Below are 20,221 nucleotides of genomic sequence, written 5' to 3' on the forward strand. Positions count from 1 at the left end.
TCCTTTTGTTGTTCTCACATAACACAACAATAACCATACATTAAAAACAACATTCACTTATAGAATTGAACTGAATGTTAAACAACACCATTCAATAACTACTAGTCAAAAATCAGTCACCATACAATAACTATTTGGGCTGCAAATCAGTCACCATACACGACCAAAAATCAATACTACCATATTCACAATCAAAATACACAACGTAGAAATAGTTTGAATCACAAAAAAAAAAATCAGTCTCGTCTTTCCTAAACACCTCCAGTTAAAGTAGTTCGAACTGCAATAAAAATCAGTCACGTCTTTCCTAAACACCTCCAGCTTTTGTTGCACTTTGTGGTGAAGCTTGTGACTTGATTTCATAGACCTAAGCGATGCACTTTTATGTTGAAGTTGCCTTCCTGTGATAGCCTTGTTTCCATTCCATTTGAGACCTTTACTTGATAACCTCTCTCAATTGCATACTTACTGATTGCTTTTCTGAATTTTTTCATATCCCCAAAGACCATATTTAGTTGCCACATGACATGTTTCGATGTTGGATCATATGAGACCCTTTTGCCTTCTTCCTTGCTCTTAAAATACCAAAATTTTCAACATCTGTTTCCCCCCTCATTTTCACCCTCAAAGTTGTCCGCATCTGAGCTGTCATAAAAAGGCTCATCATCTAATAGCTTACCGGTCAGATTTTTCTTGGGTATGTCAATGTCTTCAAAACCTGGATCTATGCCAACTTCTCCCAGAAAACACTCAGCAACTTTTTTCTTTCTTGGCTCCCTTTTTTTCTTCACATATGCTTTCAAATCTGCCTTAACTATGTTTAGCTCTTCATGAACATCACTTCCGTTACCATTTTCATCATCAAAAAGGTTAATATTTTCATTGTCTTCAGCGTCACTATGCACAGTATCTTTTACATCATCTTCCTCTTCACTAGACAACCCAAATTCATCTTCAATTTCATTTGTGTTCCCAATAAAAAATTTCCACCAGGTCTAGTTGTTGGACCCTTTCAATTTGACCTCTACCATTAATAAGTTCTATTTCTTTACCTAAAGGTGCATTGAGACTTCCACTAACCTTGCTGGTAGATTCTTTATTAGGCCCACCTACCCTATTCCATGTGGTCTTAAAAGGCTCACTAGCCACATGTGTTGTTTTAATAAAAACCTCCCCCTTATGACATATATAAATGTCCATAGTACCCGCATTAGCCAACACATTAGCTGAGACCAACAAATCCCCATCTTTCACCAATTCTACCAAATTGTCACATTCAGAAGATCCAACAAACATTTTCTCTACATTGGTAACCCTAAAATACCTACAATAATCATTCAATTCCGGAATAAACAAATGATACATATCAACATTAAAGGCATATTCCTTGTTCCCTCCAATCTAAAAAGGCTCTAACTCACTCACAAGTATACCACCAATATGAAACCTTAAATTTATGTATTTGTCGGTCATTTTACTGGAACAATAGATATATGCAAAGTTTAATAAGCCAACTATCATAAAAACTGTATCAAAATTATTATAAAGCATTGATTTTTAACATAAATGACAAAAAATAGGAGAAAGTTAGTTCTCAAGTAAAATTCAGATTCAGCCCTAATTTAAAAATAAAGAAATTCGTGGGTGAAGAAAGAATACATGTGTGTAGTCGATTTCTACTCCTTTCAACTCTTTTCAGATGAGACGAATCACAAAACCCTAAATTTTTATACAAAATCCCCAATATTTTGTGACATGAAGAACCCTAACTTTTTTTTTGTAAGAAAATCAGCAACTAATATGGAATTCATGATGAAATTGAAGCTTAATGGGGGAAAACAAGACACCAACCACTGAAGAGATGAGACCACTGTCGGAGAAGAAGAGAATATCCGGTGAGAATATTACAAAATTTTTACTATGACAGGTGATTTTTAATTTTACCCAAATATATTACCCCTTTAACTTTTAACCTTTATTTATCCATGTGGAATTAACTTCTGCCACAATGAAATTATTTATCCACGTGGAGTGCCATGTGGCACTATTTTTAAACAAAAAAAGAGAATGTAGTACACACACCATCATATATAAGTCCAGGTGTGTTTTGCTAACTATATAGTGATAGTTTAGGTGTGTTTTGCTCACTTCGCATAGTTCAGGTATGAAACACACAAAAAAATTATAGTTAAGGTGTGTTTTTGACCCTTAACTCTTTTTTTTTTTGTAAAAACACTTATTATAAAAGTATCTCTCAAAATAAGCTAATTTCAACAACTTGGCATGTCGATAAACAGGCTCTAAGTACAATTAACAGCAACTTTGAGTTGTTTGTTCCTCCTCCTTCTTATTCTTCTCAATCTCAATCAAGAATTGAAATGGTTAATTAAGAATAAGACTGATTTTTCACTATATTCTACTAAAGAGTTGATGAAATCTAGAGCAAATAACATGGATGATGGAACTTTAAGCCATGAAAAAGTTTGTGCAGTTGGAATTTCAGGATCAAGATTTTTTTTTTTTTTTTTAATGACTTGTTGGTGGATGAGTTTGAGGCAACAATTATGCATTCTTATATAAGCAAAGATAATGAATTATGACCTATTTTTATTTTTATTTATTTAAGGCTCGGTGATAAATTTGTTGAATTGTTTTGTTATTACATTGAGAATTTTCATAAATGACTATAGTTTGGACGTAGGTTGCAAGGCGTAGCTATAGTTTCGTTAATTACTGTTCCGAGCTACAAAGTGTTTGCCATCAGGTGCATTTCGCTGTATTCATTTTGTCTTATTCAATTCACGGTATTCAATTAGGATGTATTCAATTCACTGTATTCATTCGTAGCTACTTTTGCACTGTATTCAGTTCAGTTGTATTGAAAAAATAAAAATTCAAAAAAATACAGGGATATTCGGTTGTATTCAATTCATTGTATTCATTCGTAACTTTTACACTGTATTCAATTCATCGTGTTCAATTTGGCTGTATTCAAACAACAAAAATTCAAAAATACATGGATTTTCCGAAAAAAATCTTCTTTGGAATCCATAAATACAGGCGAAAATATAAAAAATATATTGTATTTACATTCAAAAAAGCATAATACACTCAAATCTGGTCAGATCATAGCCAGCTAGATCTGAGAAATAGAAGAAACAAAATATAGCGACCAAGGTCCTCCGGAAAAGCCGCCGGTCTAGTTGACGCCGGCGAAAGCGATGGAGGTGATGACGACGGCCAGATCTGGAACTAGAAATTGTCGCAGATCTAGCCATTTTCTCCGCTATGGCCGTCGATTGCGCATCAGCGAAAAATTGAATCTGGCGTGTGCGAGGTGATGACAACGGTGATGTGACGACGACGACGACGACGTGATGACTACGTGATGACGAGGACGATCTGGAACTCGAGATCATCTTCATCTTCTTAATTTCACCCAAGAAACACCGCCACCATGAACCTGCATATGTTCAAAATTCTAGGGGACGACGGCGACGAGATCTTCGTCGCACGTTGGACAGACGGTGAGACGACGGCAGCGAAATGAAATTGTTGAACGATGGTGGAGGAATTAGGGTTAGAAGAAGAAAAGAGGAGGAGTGAGGTTTAGATTTGAACTTGGTACGAAAATACATAGTATAGCTACGGTTAGCTACGGTAGGTAAATACCTCTTAGATGTTACCTACGCCATATAAATTTCCTATAATATACGCCAAACAAACACCGATTTGAGACCCCACACACCAAAAACCAACATAAACCGTTTCTCTTCCTTTGTTTTTTTTTTCCTAATATCATATAAAGTAAAAGTGCAAGCTTCTACCTCTTGTAAAATTTTTGTATTATTATACAAACAGCTACATCAATTTTTCCTTCTCACACAAGGTGTTTGTTGGTCGGTATGGTACGATTTTTGGATATTTTAATTCGATGTTTGCGATATTCAATTTTTTAAAATGTTACACCAACGTTATACCTAATTTCTGTATGTTTCAGTTTTTCTCCTTTCCTTTTCGTTTGTTCGGTTTGGTGACTTCGATTTCTTCTGTTTCGATTATATTATAACTTTCTTTTTTGTCTTGACGAGGTTAAAAAAATAATGAACTAATTAAACACTAAATCAAAGAAGTTGTTCAGGGGCTTTCAATTTTCTAGAGATTAAGTTAGAGGACAAATCTGTGTGATTGGTATGAAATTTTATTCACTACGTATTACATTTTTATTAGTTCATACAGGGGCAAATTTAGAGGGTGGTGAGGGTGCTCACCTGAACACCCTTGGCAAAAAATTACATTGTATATATAGGGTAGATTTTCTGTGTTTATGTACATATATATTAACTTTTGAATACCCTAAAGAAATGCAAAAACTTAGCTCAAGCGGTTTAGAGTGTTCAAAATTGTCTAGGGTCCTAGGTTTGACTCCTAGAGACAACATTATTTTTTATATTTAGCTTTTGTTGTTTTTTCCGAACTCCCTGAGTAAAATTCCTTGGTTCATATGCTTTAATTTTAGTATCTTACTTTTCTTTTTAGTCTGTTAAAGAAGAATGCATTTTCTAAATTTGGTAGCTCTCTAGTTCCAACATTTTACATGACTTGTTAAAAACATAAGATTCAAAGGGTATGTCAGTGCATTACACACATATTTAATTTAATATCACAAGATTTAAAAGCTCCGCTTGTTTTCTTAAACTTCATGTCTAGTTAAATTGAGACATTTGAATTGAAACGGAAGGGTATTATTTAATGTATTACGATTTTTAAACTATTTAGTATTGATCTAATTAAAGCCATAATTCAATGTTTTGTTCTCATACAAGCCAAAATTAACCTATTTGACCTTTTGAGGCCCCACAAACACCACAAATAACAAAAGCCGTTTCTTCTTCTATTTCGTTTTTTCCTAATATCATCTACAGTAATAAAGCAATAAATAAATGTTATGTCCTCGTATAAGCCAAAATTAACCTATTTGAGGCCCCACAAACACACAAATAGCAAAAACCGTTTCTCTTCTATTTCGTAGTTTTCCTAATATCATCTAAAGTACTACAAGACTACAAGTACAAGCTTCTAACTCTTGTAATCCTTACGTAATATTTTTCGTATTATTATACATTGTGTTAAAATGTTTATTACTTACTCACTCGATCAAAATTTATGTGATATTTTTCGATTCTCGAGATTCAAATTATGTAAATTTTGATCAATATTTCATAATGAATTTTAAATTATATCGACATGAGAAGAAATGCAACTTACAGTACTTCTCTAATAGTTTTTGAATATCTAAATTTTAATTTTTAAAATATTAAGTTGATCTAATCCAGTTTAGCTTTAAAAATTAGTCAAATGGTCTCTCAAGAAGCAAAAAGTGCCACATAAATTAAAACAGAAGAAGTATTTAATATATCACAATTTTTATATTATTATTTATCTAATGAGTAATAATTGCTTCGTATTATTTACTGTGTAAATAATTTCTGCATTATAATCCTCTCATTATCTAGCATTTTCCTTATTATAAATTTATTGAGAGCAGCTAGTCACGGTTGAAATAAAAAGCAAATTTTCCTTGTTATAAATTTGTTTATCCTGATCGTAGGCACTCAATTGGATAATTCAATACTTTGGAGTCATCATCATTCCCCACATAAAAGAGTGTAAGCATATTATTCAGATGACCAAATTAATAGGATCATTTGCTTGTTTTGTTTGTCAAAAGTGACCAAATTCAATTTCTTCTGTCACTGCATTTCCTGTTTATAATTTACTTTTTAATTCAAATTCGTGCTGTGAAATGCTTATAATTTATTTGTTGTGGTTCCTTTATTTTGTTATATCATCTTTTTAATGTGTCAAGCGCTTCAGCATTCACTTCATATTAGTGAGTAGAATAATTAAAAACGTAGAGAGAAAAGAAAATTCAGATTCATGCCGCGAAGTGCTTCCTTTGTTCTTAATGATCGCTTTCTTAATGCGTGGTTAGTAAAAAATTATTTGTATTTGGTATTTTCATTAACCCAATAAATATATGACACGCAAATTCGAATACACTATTATCAATAATCATAATTAATTTACACTCACTCTCACTATAATTGATAATTAATCATAATAAACTAGTTTATAAGTACCGAGTACAAGTATCAAATAGCTCTTTCTTGCGTACGTTTTCTTTTTTTTAAGGATATGATATAGCACCAGAATGGATTCCTCTTCTTTTTTTATAATCACTCTAGCTTATACTTATAAATATTTAAAAAAAAAAAAAAAAAAAAAAAACTAAGAAAATATCTGACGGCTTCACCAATCGATGAACAGAATAATGCTTAATTTTTCTCTCACATAAACTTTACTACTATTTCAATAGAACTTCCTACGAATAGGCAGAAATGACCAATAAATAACAAGATCAACCCCAAATACATACAAAAGGCAGAAAAATTTACTTGCCATAGCTACCTCTAATACTTATTTATGAATAATAACTACCTTATTTTTATTTAATTTTTATAGCTTTATTTTTTCAAAATTACATTTCATAACTGGTCCAGTAACTTTTGAAATACATGTACCTCTCTATTCTCCCTCACTACACATTTAAGATTTATCATCTTCTCCAAACCCTAAAAAAAATTCTCTCTCTTCTCTCCCCTTCCCCTCACTGCCGCCTCTCTCCCTCCCTTTCTCTATCACCGGCCTCTCTTCTCCTTCCCCTCACATACCCCTCCCTCCCTTATCTATCTACACCACCCACCCCGCCGTCAACACCACCACCACCACCACTATTACTACTATCTCCATCTCCAAACTCAAAAAAAAAACCATTGTAATTAAGTTATTAAACCCTAATGAACGAGTGTTTAATGAAGAATTTTTGTATTACTACCATCTCCATCTCCAAACTCAAAAAAAAAACCATTGTAATTAAGTTATTAAACCCTAATTAACGAGTGTTTAATGAAGAATTTTTGGTAGTATAAGAGTGTTAATGTTATGAGAGAAAAGAAGGAATATTATGCGAAGAACGATATGGCGGCATTGAAAGGTTTCGATTTTGAGGTTTAGGGCAAGGAGTAAAGGTGAAAGGACGATAATGGCCTTTTCTTAAATAGATAGACGTCACCTGAAGGAAAATATCTTTCCTTATAGTGTATTTTTTTGTATTCGCTTTGTATTTCGAAGGAGAAAATGTATATTCGTCATTTTTTTAGTGTTTTTCAATGTACTGTTTCAGTATATTTCAGTGTACTGTTTCAATATATTTCGCTATATTTCAATGTATTTCTAATTTACGAAACAGTTTTCTATACATTTCATTGTATTCCATTGTATATACGCATACTACAATTTTATATTTCTTAAACAATCAACCATATTTCATTGTATTCCAGTGTATATTTTTCTGTATTTGGAAGTATTTCTAAAAGTTTGGAATGGAGTAATTTGGAGAGAGAAACGTGGGTTGTTATGGAACTTCAGCCGTTATGCATGATACATGGTTGATTTAATTTGACTTATTATTTAAAATGAAATAAGAGAATATGTTCCATAAATACAACCTATTTTTATTCTGCCAAATTTTATATTTTCGTGTATTTCAAAAACGCGAAAGACAACCGAATACAACAAAAACCTCATGAGGTTTGCATGAATCATGGAACCATTAATACAAATTACCACATAATTTGAAAAAGATTTTTATTGCCATAAATATAGCCTTTTTTTCACTCAAATACACAGTATTTCCGTATTTCATCGTATTTCAAAAACGCGAGATACAATCGAAATACGTCCCAAAAAGCAAATATTTTAATTGTAAATCTTCAACTTATAGCTATAACTTGTTAGAAGCTATTAAAAGGTAGTTATTTGTGTAATAGAAATTGTTAACACAACCATCTTAAAAAATGATCTCCAATTAATTAATTATCAATTACTATCAGTCATACATTATATTTAAAAATATTTACAATCTTGCACCCTTAAATTCATCTACCAACAAATCAGAAACCCAATTGATGTTTGGAAACTCTTGATCTTATGACTCAAATTCCATAGGTCTTTTCCCCTTTTCATCATGCATTTTATTCACTTGAGAACTACGCCCAATCTCAAGATTCTTCAGCTCATCAGCTAACTTTGCGGGGCTAGTTGAAAAAAACGAAAAATCACTATCATTTTGAAACGTTTGATCGATTCTTGGTTGAGATTGAAAAGGAGGAGCGGGAACAAACAACTCAAGATTTGATGTATTTTTCTGAGGAGTTTGCTGAGAAGTTGAAGAATTTCCAAGTCGAGAAGCAGTAATACCGTAGTACTGATCTTGAGGTGGTGGTGGCGGCGGCTGAGGATTGCAAGGAATAACCATCCAATTGCCATTTGATCCATTTTCAATTAAAATGTCCGGATATGGTTGGATGTCTAAAGGGTACTGGTACACATAACACCAATTGTACTTCGTCTCAGGACGAAGCTCATTCAATGTGTGTGCGAAGAAACAGACTCGTCTGTCGCACAACCTGCCAGCATTGCACAACTGAGTCCTGTACTTCGCAGGGTGTAGCCAGCACTCGAAAATTCCATGGGACAATTCACAATAATCTCCTTTTATACATGATGCGAATTTGTAACCAGGACATGGGATTGGCAGGTAACTGTATTTTCTAAGGTCACGTCGACGTGCTCTTTCCCCTCGATGAGAAAAGGGGCAAGAGGCCCACTCATGACTGCGAAGTATTGAGCATTTTTTAATTTTGTACACGTACATATGAAATTGATCTGATTCGCATACTTCTTGATCGGTGAATTCAAGCAAATTGCAGCTAAAATGGCGATTATTTCTATAAGCCATTTGTTACTGTATGGTGATGATACAATTGAAGAAATATAGAATGAAAATGCAAACAAAGAAAAACGTACTTATAGATGTATGATTTTATTCACACGTGAATTCAATTGCTAGAAAGAAGTAAAGAGACTCATTGGAACAGCTGAAATGGAAATTTTGGATTTTTTCTGAAACAAGAGCAGGCGGTTTCTAATGGAGTAGGATGAATGATAAGTTATTTATATCTTGAAGAACCAAGTGTTACTTGCTCTAAGGATATATATCTATGTTCAACTATTGTTCTCTCACTCTGAATTTATGTGCGCAATTCTCTTTTTTGTCTTTCCCAAAAAGGATGTTATTTTTCTATATTTACAGATAATTTAGTTTTAACACTCTCATTTTATCACAAATGAGATGATTTAATTGATATAAATGTCAATAACTTGTTTTAGACCATTATTACTTGTTAAACATGCCAATTTTGGGCGGACGTCCCAAAGCAAATTGGTTCATCAAGGAATTTTTGACAAAAAGTTCGTCGGAAACGTTCTCGATGTGCTGATTTCTGACAGATTCCTTCAAAACATGCATAGGTTTCAAAAGTATTTTTTCTTTCTTAATTTTTTTCCCAATTAAACACCGTCACAAAAGTTAGGACGGAGGGAGTATGAGTTACTGACTTTTTATCTATTTTTTGACCCATTTAACATGAAGTAACGGATGTGTGTAATAGATTATTTTTACATGAGAAAAATCATATCTATGTAATCGGAATTCAAGCAATTACTGACTCCGAGATTTAACTTTTTTCTAGTCAGGAGTTAATGACTGAAAAATAATTAGTACTTCTATGGACCTGTCAAATAATAAAAGGATTAGTGATTCTTTAATGGCAAAATAAGAGCTTATGATGAATGGAGAAAATTGTTTCCATTGACATAAAAAAAGAAAATTACTTGGCTACAAAAGAACACAAACCCAAAAACAAAAAAATCTACTGAAACAGGCATAAATTATCTTGCTATTTTTATGCTTTTGTTTTATCATTGTTTGACTTATATATAGTTGTAAATGATTTACTTATATATACACTATCGATATAATTTAACTTGATGTAACAGGTTATCAGCCTTTTTAAACCTTTCTTCATTACAAATTTCACCTTTTATCAGTACTATCTAGTTATCGTTATAATGATATGATATAGAATCCTTTTTTTATTAATAAACAAAAGTTAAACTCTAATATTATATGGAAAAAAAAAGACGTAGTATCGGTCGGAAGTATCATGACCACATAGTATTCTTGGTTATGTATGTAAGACTACTGCGTCTCATTTTTCACATCATTTGAATATTTGTCTTCCAATTCAAAATACTTCTGTTACCAATAGTTGAAAGAAATACTTAACGCTCACAAAATAAAGAAGAATTAACCTATGTAGTCTACCACCAATCATATAAATTAAAAATAATCGTTGGATATATAATAAATGTATAATTCATATATAATATGTATATTCGTGTATAATTAGTGTATAATCTGTGTATACCGGTTAAATAAACAGTGAAACTAATAGGTAAAAGTTTCTACAATAAATAAACTCCATTAATAGTTTTTGTATTCTACCTGTAACTGATATCTGCATGCAAAACTTCAGGTGTATTATATCAGGAAAAAACGAAAAGAAACAAAAAAAAATAACTTCTTCTGTGGACCTTGGACTGACAAGACTATAAACAAATTTGTGTGAGGTGACAACTTTTTTTGTTTAATTTAGTTTGGGTTTATACAAAAGATTCATCAAATAGCCTTAAATGAGGGTAAGAAATTAGGTCATAAAATGACAATTTTAACAATAGGTCAATAATCAGTCAAATTTTACATGGGAATAGACACTTTGTAAAGGAAGAAGCAAAACATAAAAAGGCATCTGAACAACTAAATGCGTCATTTGTTCATCTTAATAACAAAGCCAAAAATGAAAAGGGAGTACAAACATCAAAAAGTTTAATTAATAGTATCATAAAAGAAAAAACATTAACCGATTTAAGAAAAACAAAAGAGAAAGAAAGAAAAACGAAGTGAGTTAATCAAGATTGATGCAGATAATATATATTCTCCTATACCAATTTGTTTAACGGTATTTGAATATTAGTTTGTAGTTAAAGTCATATTTGTTGTGGTGACCAAACAAACTCAAACGAAAGAAGAGGTTTGCGTGATTCACTGTATTAGATTATTATAGCAACGAAAAAAATTGATTAGTTCATGAGCTATGGAAATGATAAACCGTGAAGAAATCGGCAAAGGAATGGGTAGGTTCTAACAATATAATCAAATTAACAAATTCACATGAAAAAAATAGTTCTAACAATTTATAATTAGCATAAACAATTATACTTTACCAAATTAAAAAGATAAAATTTAAGGTAGTATCTCACATTCAACTAATGGAGTTTCAGGAATAACTAAATCGTTGCTCATAAGCACTACATCAATGACGCTTTGCATATAGAAGACCTGGAGACTCCAAAGGGCATTGATTCTTGCTTCATGTTGGATCTTCATCCACCGACACTTAATTTCTTTTTTTGGCATCCAAATTTACCTTATGCATATGTGAATTTAATTGTCCGTTTTCTTATCCTTAAATACCATTTAGACCTTAAAATTCACCAAGCGTAAATGTGAATCCGATCGTCAAACTTTGCACATCTTCAAAAATGAAAAGATACACACTTAAAGAAAGGATAAGTTAACTAATTCAACAAATCGAAAAAAATCAATAGCATGGAATATCTAAAAATAAGATAAATCTCAGATATTTTGATATTGAATCCCGAGGAGTGTCCATTCTTTTAATTTCCTTTTCATGACTATTTATTGGTTTTGCAAGTGAATTGTTGCTAAAAAGTTTGTGAATATATAGAAGTTTAGTTTCCATATCTCTCTTTCTATTTCTACCATGTCGTCATAGCTTATCAGGTATGTGTTAAGTGTAAGACTTATCTTTTCAACGGTTTAGATTAGCCCGCTGCGCTCTCTCTCTCTCTCTATCTCTATCTCTATCTCTATCCCTCTTCCTCTCTCTTCGGAATCTCATTATCTTTTAAACAACAATGATTTTATATTCGATAAAACTTGCATGTATCTAGTCTAGTGTTAACATCAATAAAATGATTTCATGACATATGTTTTGCATACATTGTTATCAAATTGTAATTAATTAATATAATTTTTCAGCTTTATTTTTCTCTTAACTATGGTAAATTAGTATTATTTTGGTGTAAATTGTTGGTGTGCGAACAAAGTCTCACATTGGTAGCTCAAACGAAAAAAAAGAGTTACTTATAAGGTGTTAAATACTCCTAATGGTGTGAGGCCATTTGGGGAAATAGTGTAAGCTTGGCCCAAAGTGGACAATATCATACCATGTTAAAAGTATCTTTGGGCCGTTTTAGCCCAACAATTAGTATCAGAGTCAATGGTTTGACGAAACGAGTATGACGATGGTGGATTGTGGTGTGGGTTCTGGCTTAATGCCTTTGCCCTTATATGGGTCGGTTTACGATATTTATCCATGACTTTGAACACACATACACAACCTTTGGACTTCGATGACTGTAAATACTCTGACAATGTGGATGGTACACAGGCATGTTGATTCTCTGACCCGTGAATTATTATAATGAGTCATATGGAACTTAGTTCAAGGGTAAGATTGTTGGGTGTGCAAACAAAGTCTCACATTGGTAGCTAAAAAGAAAAAAGAGCTACTTATAAGGTATTAGATACTTTTAATGGTGTGAGGCCTTTAAACCCTACTGGCTTGGACCAAAGATGACAATATCACACCATGTTATGAGTCTCTTTGGGTTGTTTTAGCTCTTGAGTGTTGCACCGAATTTTCTAAAAGTAGTTTGTTTTCTACTTGGAAAATATCTTGGAGGACACCCTAAGTAATTCGGGATTAGGATTTTTTGCAGCCTATATATACATGACTTTTTCGCATAATTATGTATGCTATAATCATCTTTCATTAAGAAATAATAAGAGTTGGTGACGGTCGTATATTTTCTTCCACTTGTATTGTCTCGTAACATAAACATCACATAGAATTAAATTTATAAATTCACATTCTTAATACAATAGGACTCTACGCAAAAGGGGTCGAAAATTTATTGTCTCAAAGCAAAGTTTGATTATAGTATATATTCTTCTCTTCTTTCTTTTTTCAAAAAAATAGACGTGCACGGGCCCAACAATTTCATGTATAATGTACTAAAATATAGATCAACGGAGGGGTTGAATATATCAAAATATTTGACTTCCAATCCTACTGACCATCTTAGCATCTTTAGCTTTGCATCAGAGGAAAGAATGCATAAGTACCACCATAAAGATACAATTCATCCACTATATGTTTGATTGATAACAAAACAAAAAATGCAATATAATCCAGAACTTGTTCATGAAAACAAACGTCTGATGGATATTAAAGTGTCAAGAATACTAAACAACTCATACACATCAACTCCGAAACAAGTTCAGTACATGGGAAAGAATCATTAAAGAAATCAGTGAAACTTCAAACGTAAAAGAAACAAATGGGAAAAGAATCAAAGTATAATGACAAAGGTACTTTAACAGTTGTAATTTGGAACAATAATTAAGAGAAAATGCCCTGCCTTTACTGAACAATAAAGGAAAGTTACAATATACACAGCTTTTAGCTGAGTATTACAGCACTAAAATGGCTAAGAACATCGACGAAAGATTAAAGTAAGGAGAGCTGAAAAAAACATATAGTGGCTGCCGAAAAAAATTTCCTTCTCCTCATTTAGCAATTCTTAGTAGGGGTGTCAAATTTGGCCCAAAAAGTGATGACCCGCCCAACCCGCCCAAACTTTTATGGGTTGGGCTCAAGATAATTTTATATTGGGCTGATTTCAGCCCAACCCAACATAGTTCATTTTAAAGTGATCTCCAACTTAGCCCAATTCTAGCCCATTTTTAAGATTTACTTAAATTTGGGTTTATTGCTTGAGATTTACTTTATTTTTTTAATTATACACTTTTCTTGTATCATGTATCTTATAAGTTTGTGGTGTGTTCAATATGAAGGAAATATTTTTCACGAAAAATATTTACCACGAAAAAATTGTTTTCTTAAAAAATATTTTCCACGAAAAATCCGTAAAAATAATTTTCAGGAAAATATTTTTCGCGAAAAATGTATTTCTAGAAAATATTTTCCAAAAAAATATTTTTCTAGAAAATAGACCCTTCAAAAAAGCAGGTCGGGTTGGGCGGGTCATGACCTGTACCCATTTTTAGTCCATTTCACCCAACCAATTCAATTTTAAATAGCTTTTGGGCCAATGTTAGCCCAACCCATTTATTACCTCAGCCCATTTTTATTGGGTCAATTTCAGCCCAACCCGCCCATTTGACACCCCTAATTCTTAGTAATGGTACAGCTTTCACTTTTTCTTGCATTCTTTTTCAACTGTTCTTGACTTGACTACTCCTGTTTACATTAGTTTGCTCTAAACCCCATAAGGAGGTGACTACATATGCACAAATGTATAAGAGAACGATGATGTGTGCGTTCTTTTTTCTAACAAGTGTTTCTAAATGAAAATGCTATATGCTACATGTTGTTGAGGTCAAATCTACAGGAGAATCTGGTTCTCGGGGGGGAATATTACTTATGAATTTGTCATCATCAAAAAGGAAGAAATTGATGAGTTATGACATTTCATAGTTTTGAAGATCGACATTTACACCAAGGACCAGGTCCTTGATCAGGTCCCCTGGGCACTGTACGAATGTGACAGCTGTAAAGCTGAGGCACTGTTCTGACTCTCAGAGCCACAGCGGAACAGTAGCTACATGTCGGCTAAAATACTAGGATCATTGCAACGTCTCTATCTATATCATATGCCACTCACATGATCCTCACATGCTCTCATTGGTTCCCTGTATAAAAAACATGTTGGCATTTGTTTAACCTAGCACTTCAAATCATATTATTCTCATTGTTGAAAAGAACAGCCGCCACTGTTTTCTCTGAGCTTTCAAAATCAAGACTAAATAACTCCGGACGCATCCCAAGACTGAAGATGTCTTAAGTCCTAGGTTGTTTAGTCTTTGTCTTCTTGGTCTTAATATTGTAAACCTACACTTCTTTCAAGAAGGGTCCTGTAGGTATTTGATTTATTAAGCTTTTTGTGTAAACGCCTGACTATAGTTAGTTATGGTGAGTTGAGGTTCAGCTAGAGTTAGTTGAATCAGTTGGTTCTTGGCTAGAGTTAGTCAAGAAAGTGCTTGCAATAGAGTTATTGTAAAGGAAGGAATTAGTGGGCTAATTCCTTAGTTGCAAAAGGCTTGTAATCTGAAAACGTTGCTCAGTTAGTGAAGTTAGAAGTTCTACTGGTGTAGCTCGTGGTTTTTAATCCCTTGAGCAAGGAGTTTTTCATGTAAATATCGTGTCTCATTTACTTTCTGTTTTTGCTTGAGGGAACAGATAAGGAACCTGGTCCCTTATCTGTTTTTTGGTGGACTCTTAGTTTCTTTCAATTGGTATCAGAGCGGGTTCTTTCTAAAAGGGTAACACCGAGAAAGGATCTCTCATTATAGCTGCTCCACCGAACTTCGAGGAAGGACAGTCAACCATGAGACCTCCAAGGTTTAACGGACAGTATTATGGATGGTGGAAAACAAGGATGCATGACTATTTGATGGCTGAAGATTCTGAACTCTGGGACATCATTCTTGATGGTCCTTTTGTCCCTACAAAGACTGATACTGAGTCTGAAAAGCTAGAAGTAAAGCCCAGGAAAGAATACACTGAAACTGATAGAAAAGTCATTGTCAAGACAAAGAAGATTTTAATGTGTGGTATTGGACCAGATGAATGCAATCATCTTTCATCTTGTGAAACCACCAAGGAAATATGAGAAGCCCTTTTAACGGCACATGAAGGAACTTCTCAAGTCAAGCAGTCCAAAATAGACCTGCTCACCACTGAGTATGAAATATTTAGGATGAAGGATGATGAGTCAATCCAAGGTATGCACACTCGTTTCACCTCCATTATCAATGAGCATCATTCTCTTGGTGAGATTATTCCAATCAACAAGCGAGTTCAAAAAATACGTGGTGCTCTACCGGGATTTTGGGAGAGTAAATTTAATGCTATAAATGAAGCCAAAGACCTGGAGAAAATGACTATTGATGATTTGATTGGAAATCTCAAAACCTATGAGGTGAAGAAAAAGAAGGAGCTTGAAAGACGGGAGCCAAGGAAAGAGAAGAACCTAATCCTTAAAGCAGCTAAAAGTGACTCAAGTGGTGATGAACCTGATATGGCCTACCTTACAAAAAGGCTTCATAAGATGATTCATGAAAGTGGTGGTTTCTCCAAAATAGGAAGCTCTAGTAAGAACTTAAAAAAAAATGACTTATGTCACAAATGTGCGAAGCCTGGACACTACATTAAGGAATATCTTCTTCACAAGCAAGATCACTACAAGCGTGTGAGGATCATGTGAGTGGCACTGTTCTGACTCTCAGAGCCACAGCGGAACAGTAGCTGCATGTTGGCTAAAAGACAAGGATCATTGCAACGTCTCTATCTATATCACATGGCACTCACATGATCCTCACATGCTCTCATTGGTTCCCTATATAAATAATATGTTGGCATTTGTTTAACCTAGCACTTCAAATCATATTATTCTCATTGTTGAAAAGAGCAGCCGCCACTGTTTTCTCTGAGCTTTCAAGATCAAGACTAAATAACTCCAAGGACCAAATCCAAGACTGAAGATGTCTTAAGTCCTAGGTTGTTTAGTCTTTGTCTTCTTGGTCTTAATATTATAAACCAACACTTCTTTCAAGAAGGGTCCTGTAGGTATTTGGTTTATTAAGCTTTTTGTGTAAACGCCTAACTATAGTTAGTTATGGTGAGTTGAGGTTCAGCTAGAGTTAGTTGAATCAGTTGGTTCTTGGTTAGAGTTAGTTAAGAGAGTGCTTGCAATAGAGTTATTATAAGGAAAGGGATTAGTGGGCTAATTCCTTGGTTGCAAAAGGCTTGTAATCTGAAAACGTTGCTCAGTTTAGTGAAGTTGGAAATCCCATTGGTGTAGCTCGTGATTTTTAATCCCTTGAACAAGGAGTTTTCCACGTAAATATCGTGTCTCATTTACTTTCTGTTTTTGCTTGAGGGAACAGATAAGGAACCTGGTCCCTTATTTATTTTTTTGTGGACTCTTAGTTTCCATCAAGAACGACAATGAATGCTCTAAACCTTGGCATATGTAGGTTTTATTGATACTTAGACTTTAATAAAAAATGTTGAAATGATGCCCAACACTGTTGAGTTTTGTGTCTAGCTCAAATGATTCTGTTCAAATTCAATGAAGTTTTTGTTTACAACTGTTATACATCTAGTAAGTAGTAGCAATGACATTTTCATTAGTTTTCCAAGAAAATTAGGATATCAAATGAAAAGGAAATATAGCACATTCATACAACATATAATTCAAAGCTCTGGTAGATACAATGTATAAAAAGACACTAATAAACAAAAGACATGAATGCTTTTTATTGATAAACAACCCAGACATTAAATGGCTGTTATAGCCGCAACATGATGAAAATGTAGGCCACAATCAAAGATTTTCCAATTCCTTTCTCCTGATAAAGTAAACGTAGATTTTAAGATACAAATGTGTTAAATTTCTCATGAAGAATGCTAAATAATTAATTTTTAATCCGTTTTTTAAACCTTAAGGTGTTGAACTTTGCAATGTCTTGTATTTTGTACAAACAGTAAATATTTATGCCCCAAAAATAACACATCCTTTGATGTGAAAAGTATTACACGAACTTTTTTCTCTGCAAGGAACAATATGGAAAATCTTTGCATTACCTTTTAGATAGTCCCCGACTGGGGAAAAGAACATGAAAATGCAGTCGGTTTTAGATTATCAACCTGCCATTGCAGGCAGCAAAACATCATTAATTATTTCCGTGCCAATCCACAATAATACAACAATAAGTAGATTTGTATCAATAGAATTGTACCTGACTTCTTATGTTTCTCAAAACTCTGTAATGATAAATCTGTAGATAATGATAAATATGTAGATTAAGCGACATCCATCCAGCTGCTTGTCTGTGGAGAAGCAGCACGAATATTTTTTAGAAGGAAAAACAAATTCATACTACTAATTCTTTGCATGTCTACAGAGCAAATACACCAACTGAGAGTATTTAAGTATGATCATTAAACACAATCAGGTTCCATAAGTATTAATGAGCATCTACAATAATTTCACTATTATCATAGCAACAAATACCAAAAATGCATATTTTAGCAATGGAATAAGAGTTATTGTCCAGAAGATCAACTAAAATGTAGCACGCCTAATTTAAGCCTAAGCATTTTCCAATCTCCTCTAAGCACCGATTTAGTAGTAATAAGTTCCAACTATTTAAAAAGGAAAATCAGATAAGGGAAGAAAAACATATGTGAAGTAGAGAAATTACCTTCCAGCCCATTCATTATATAGGTCAAAGATAAACTTCCGATGCTAGGAGAAGCAGTTGACATGGTAATACAAAATGAACATGAATTCATACATCACAGTATGAAGATTAATAATATCACTCTAACACTAAAAATTCAATATAACACTAATAAAACAATGAAAAAATGAAAATTAAGAAACCAAATAGTGCCTCACAAAAGTGTTAACACCTTTGGTGCATCACTCTACAATAGTGTTAACACTAACAAAACATTGAAAGAATGAGAATTAAGAAACCATATAGTGCCTCACAAAAGGTTTCGTTTCATCATCAAACACCTTAGGTTCATTACTATAACAATGTCATAACCGTGGAGTCATTTAGGAATAGCCATACTACATTAAAGTACTCGCAACAGAGAAAAAAAAAAAAAAACGGTGAAAAGACGAACCTCACAGCTCAGACCTACCTTTTTGAGAAGGAAGCAACGCACCTTTAAAGAAACAATTCACACTAAAAATACCGTTTTACACTACTAAATCAGTAACAAAAATACATGTACCTAGTTATTTATTTTCAAACATGCATATCAAATCAAATAGAATCCAGACATGCATGTAGAAATCTAGCAAGGAATTATTCAAAAGAGTAGAAAAAACAAACACAAATTAAGGCTAGAAAATTAGTAGCAAGCAGTTGTGAACTCAGGAAAAAAAAACGAATTATACACATGAGCTGAGGAGAAAACTAAAACACATTGATCCAACACTAAAAGAGGGAAGAAGAAAGGGAAGCCCAAATAATTGAAAACTCACCAAAAAGAAATGACAGCTTGAATGTGAACTCTTGGAGAAGAGAATTACAGAGCAGCGAAATAGGAAGAATTAAGTAGTTCAAGTTCATGGAAGAGGACAGATGTCCAACAAAAATAGAACGTGTCATGAAAATAAGAAGGACGAAAAGGCTGAAATTGAAGAGTAAATATAAAAACACCCATGGTAAACAATTATAATTACCATTTTACCTGTGTTCGTCCCATGTAACTGTAATTTCTAAATAATAAATAATATAATAATTTTGATGGTTGATAAATAAGGGTCATCTATAAAATTAAATTCCAACATACCTTTTTTCTTTCTCTCTCAGTCCATGAACCAATCAACTTGTTGTTAACCTACGAGACTAATGTCTTAGAACTAGCGTGTTTTTATATATACAAAAGAAAAGGTGTTATGATATAATTGTTGGCTAACAGCCATATATTAGGTAATTTTTTCAATAATCATGATGTCTCATTTATCACTTGACTGATAAATTTTAATGTTTTGGCAATGCGAAATAAAAAATGCTTGACAATTTTTTGTAATTGCTAGTGTGGCATGTAATGTATTGAATTCTTTTATCTCCCTTTACATAGGTTGGTACTTTTAGCTAAGGAAAATTATATTGGAGAATGAAGAAATAAATTGTTGTAAAGAACTTGGGGCGTGTCTATCTACTTGAAATATTGTGTTAATGTCAATTATAAAATCGATGTTAATTGGATTTGAAAGATTCATATTTTATCAAATTAGCAAGATAAAACTGAAGATAGAATCTACATTCGGTTAATGAAGCTTTTTAAAAAAATAGATCTTTACCCATAATCACTAACATTTATGGTGTATTCCACACACAAAACCTAGTAACTCATAAAGGAAATTAATTGTTTCTTCATGATAGATCATCGTCAACCAATACGTATTGTCGTTGTTGACATTCAAATTGACCATCTGCAGAGTGAATCTGTTCATCTGTATTCTGATCCTTAATATTATCTTTTGCCTTCAAATTCAC

General features: G+C 33.1%; 1 protein-coding gene and 1 long non-coding RNA gene across 2 annotated transcripts; one reads left to right on the forward strand and one right to left on the reverse strand.

The window, feature by feature from the left end:
• The first annotated feature begins 618 nt into the window (after positions 1–618).
• Positions 619–1,773, forward strand: LOC132066924 (uncharacterized). The gene is made up of 2 exons (XR_009416965.1): positions 619–968; positions 1,410–1,773. It is a non-coding gene; the product is annotated as an uncharacterized LOC132066924 (long non-coding RNA).
• Positions 1,774–7,951: 6,178 nt separating this feature from the next.
• LOC132066925 (zinc finger CCCH domain-containing protein 23-like) lies at positions 7,952–9,146 on the reverse strand. Its single transcript, XM_059460113.1, has one exon. It carries the CDS (start codon positions 8,861–8,863, stop codon positions 8,051–8,053), a length of 813 nt encoding a protein of 270 aa, XP_059316096.1. The 5' UTR covers positions 8,864–9,146; the 3' UTR covers positions 7,952–8,050.
• Positions 9,147–20,221: the final 11,075 nt, after the last annotated feature.

The sequence above is a fragment of the Lycium ferocissimum genome, chromosome 8 (assembly GCF_029784015.1).
Source record: "Lycium ferocissimum isolate CSIRO_LF1 chromosome 8, AGI_CSIRO_Lferr_CH_V1, whole genome shotgun sequence".
Taxonomy (NCBI): Eukaryota; Viridiplantae; Streptophyta; class Magnoliopsida; order Solanales; family Solanaceae; genus Lycium; species Lycium ferocissimum.